The 2,500-nt window shown below is 43.9% G+C and overlaps 1 protein-coding gene across 1 annotated transcript in view; it reads left to right on the plus strand.

Annotated features, from left to right (window-relative positions):
• col5a3b (collagen, type V, alpha 3b) overlaps positions 1–2,500 on the plus strand; it is a 35,022-nt gene that overhangs the window by 15,744 nt on the left and 16,778 nt on the right. The window contains exons 18-20 of the mRNA XM_084685885.1: positions 1,518–1,571; positions 1,701–1,745; positions 1,837–1,890. Of these exons, the coding sequence (XP_084542011.1) occupies positions 1,518–1,571; positions 1,701–1,745; positions 1,837–1,890 (153 nt within the window). The remainder of the gene's footprint in view (positions 1–1,517; positions 1,572–1,700; positions 1,746–1,836; positions 1,891–2,500) is intronic.

The following is a 2,500-nucleotide window of genomic DNA, read 5'->3' on the forward strand; positions in this document are numbered from 1 at the left end:
CACACACACACACACACACACACACACACACACACACACACACACACACACACCCTCTTACACACACCTGCAGGGTGCGCCGGCGTTATTCAGCAGTCAATCTATCTTCAGCCAGGCTGTTACACTTACATGTATTCATTTAGCAGACACTTTTATCCAAAGCGACTTCCAAGAGAGAGCTTTACAAAGTGCATAGGTCACTGGTAATGGCCGGGTTTCCCAGATTCGTTAAGAAGCTCTTAACGCTAAGAGCTTCTTAGGAACGCTCTAGAACACTCTTAGAACACAATTAAAAAGCTCTTAGCGTTATAAGCTTCCTAACGAATCTGGGAAACCCGGCCAATAACAACAAGATAGCCCAAAAAAATTGCGGGGGAGCCAAAACATGAAGCACATATTGTGAACAACCAAAAATAAGTGCCAAAGGGAAGAACCTTAAGAGCATGTAGTTAAGCAAGTTACAATTAAACAACATGAATCAAGTGCAAGTGTACCTGTAGAAAAGCAAGCAACAGTAAGCAATATTTCACAGCAAGTACAACAATTTAAATCAGTTACCAATAACCAACAAGAGCAACAAGTCTCTAAGCAAGAGTCATTGTGATCCTTGAGAAAACTAACATTGGGTCCGGATGACTAGCTTTTCATTGGCGTAGTTGGTAGTGGTTGTGCTTGGAAGTTGAGAGGTGGCAGGTTCGACTCCCCGATGGGAGTGAATATTGGCCTCTGACGGAGCTTGCATAACCACGTCTGTTACACCAGGCTGAAACCACCGCTAACACAACACCTGCAACAGTAGCCAAGTACATCAGTAGTCATCAAAGACAGAACACACCCCCAGCACAGCCTCTTCTCGCTGCTGCCATCAGGCAGACACTACAGGAGGCTGAAATCCAGAACAAAGAGACTAATAAGCAAGCCAACAGGCTGATGAAGCGCTCCCTCATAAGCCCCTTCCCCATTCCTCCCCACTACATAACGATAACAGCCCCACATACACAGACACACACATACAGAACCACTGAATCATTTCAATGATGTGCCTTATTTTAATTTATTTTATTTTGACTATGTATTTTTCTCTTTAGTGTTTTTTATTGTGATTATGTGGAAGGAGGACATTGCACTATAAAATTTAATTGTACTGACTAACTTAGTCCGCACAAGGTAACACTTAAGAATAGTGGTCCGTTGTTAACAAGTAGCTATGCAGGAAGTAATAGGTAGTTCTACATTAACACCAAACTTAATACTATTAACTAATATGGAACCAAGATTAACTAAGCAGTAAATAATAGCAAATTTAGTACAAAGGTAGTTCCTTGGTAGGTATTTGATTATTACTAATCAAATATTTCCTCCTTGAGAACTACTTGTGAACTATGACCAATTAAGAAAGAATAACCAATTAATTACCAATCACAAAAGTAACATGTCTAAAAGGTGAACAATTTGGGTTTTTTACTCTTAACATGGTCATTGTGTGTGTGTGTGTATACATGTGTGTGTGTATACAGGGGGAAACCGGAAAGCCAGGGGCTCATGGATCAGTTGGGCTACCAGGAGAGAGGGTAAGTGTGTGTGTGTGGTGTGTGGTGTGTGGTGTGTGGTGTGTGGTGTGTGGTGTGTGGTGTGTGGTGTGTGGTGTGTGTGTGGTGTGAGTGTGTGTTAATTAACATGTTTAAACGCCCACCTCCCAGGGTTCAGAGGGGCAACCTGGACCAAGAGGACAACCAGGTGATGCTGTGAGTGCACACACACACACTCAAACATACACTCACACACTGTGTGTGTATATATATGTGTGTATATATTAGTGTGTGCTTGTGTCTCCAGGGTTCCCGAGGTCTGAACGGGCCCAGAGGTCCTCCTGGACTCCCAGGCCAGCCGGTGAGTACCATGACCTTTCACCCCTCCCTCCCTCCCTCCCTAACCCAGGTTCACCCCTTCCTCCCAAACTCTCCCTGATGATGTGAGATGATGTGAGATGATGTTAGATGATATGATGTGTTTACATTGAGTTAGTCCTGCAGTGACTGTCAGCTCTAACTGAGTTTAGAGTCTGTCAGGAATGCTACATCATAACTGCTGGCTGAACAGGCATTAGCTTGCACCATCTTTACAATGCTAATTATCTATGCATCTGCTACATGAACATCTGTGTATGTCATAGTTGAACATGTGTTAGCATGTTAGCACAAGCTACATCATGCTAATTATCTATGCATCTGTTAGCTGACTATACATGTACTTGGTAGTTGAACACGTGTTAGCATGTTAGCACAAGTTACATGATGCTGATCAGCTCTGCACCAGCTGCACAGAGAAATAACTTTGGCCCCTGTTCTGTTCAGGCTATAGATAATATCAAGATGATGTCCATCTTTCCTCCCTCCCCCTCTCTCACTGCCCCTCTCTCCCCATACCTCCCTCTCTCACTGCCCCTCTCTCCCCATACCTCCCTCTCTCACTGCCCCTCTCTCCCCATACCTCCCTCTCT

The sequence above is a fragment of the Hypomesus nipponensis genome, chromosome 21 (genome assembly GCF_054491055.1).
Source record: "Hypomesus nipponensis isolate SF chromosome 21, ASM5449105v1, whole genome shotgun sequence".
Classification (NCBI taxonomy): Eukaryota; Metazoa; Chordata; class Actinopteri; order Osmeriformes; family Osmeridae; genus Hypomesus; species Hypomesus nipponensis.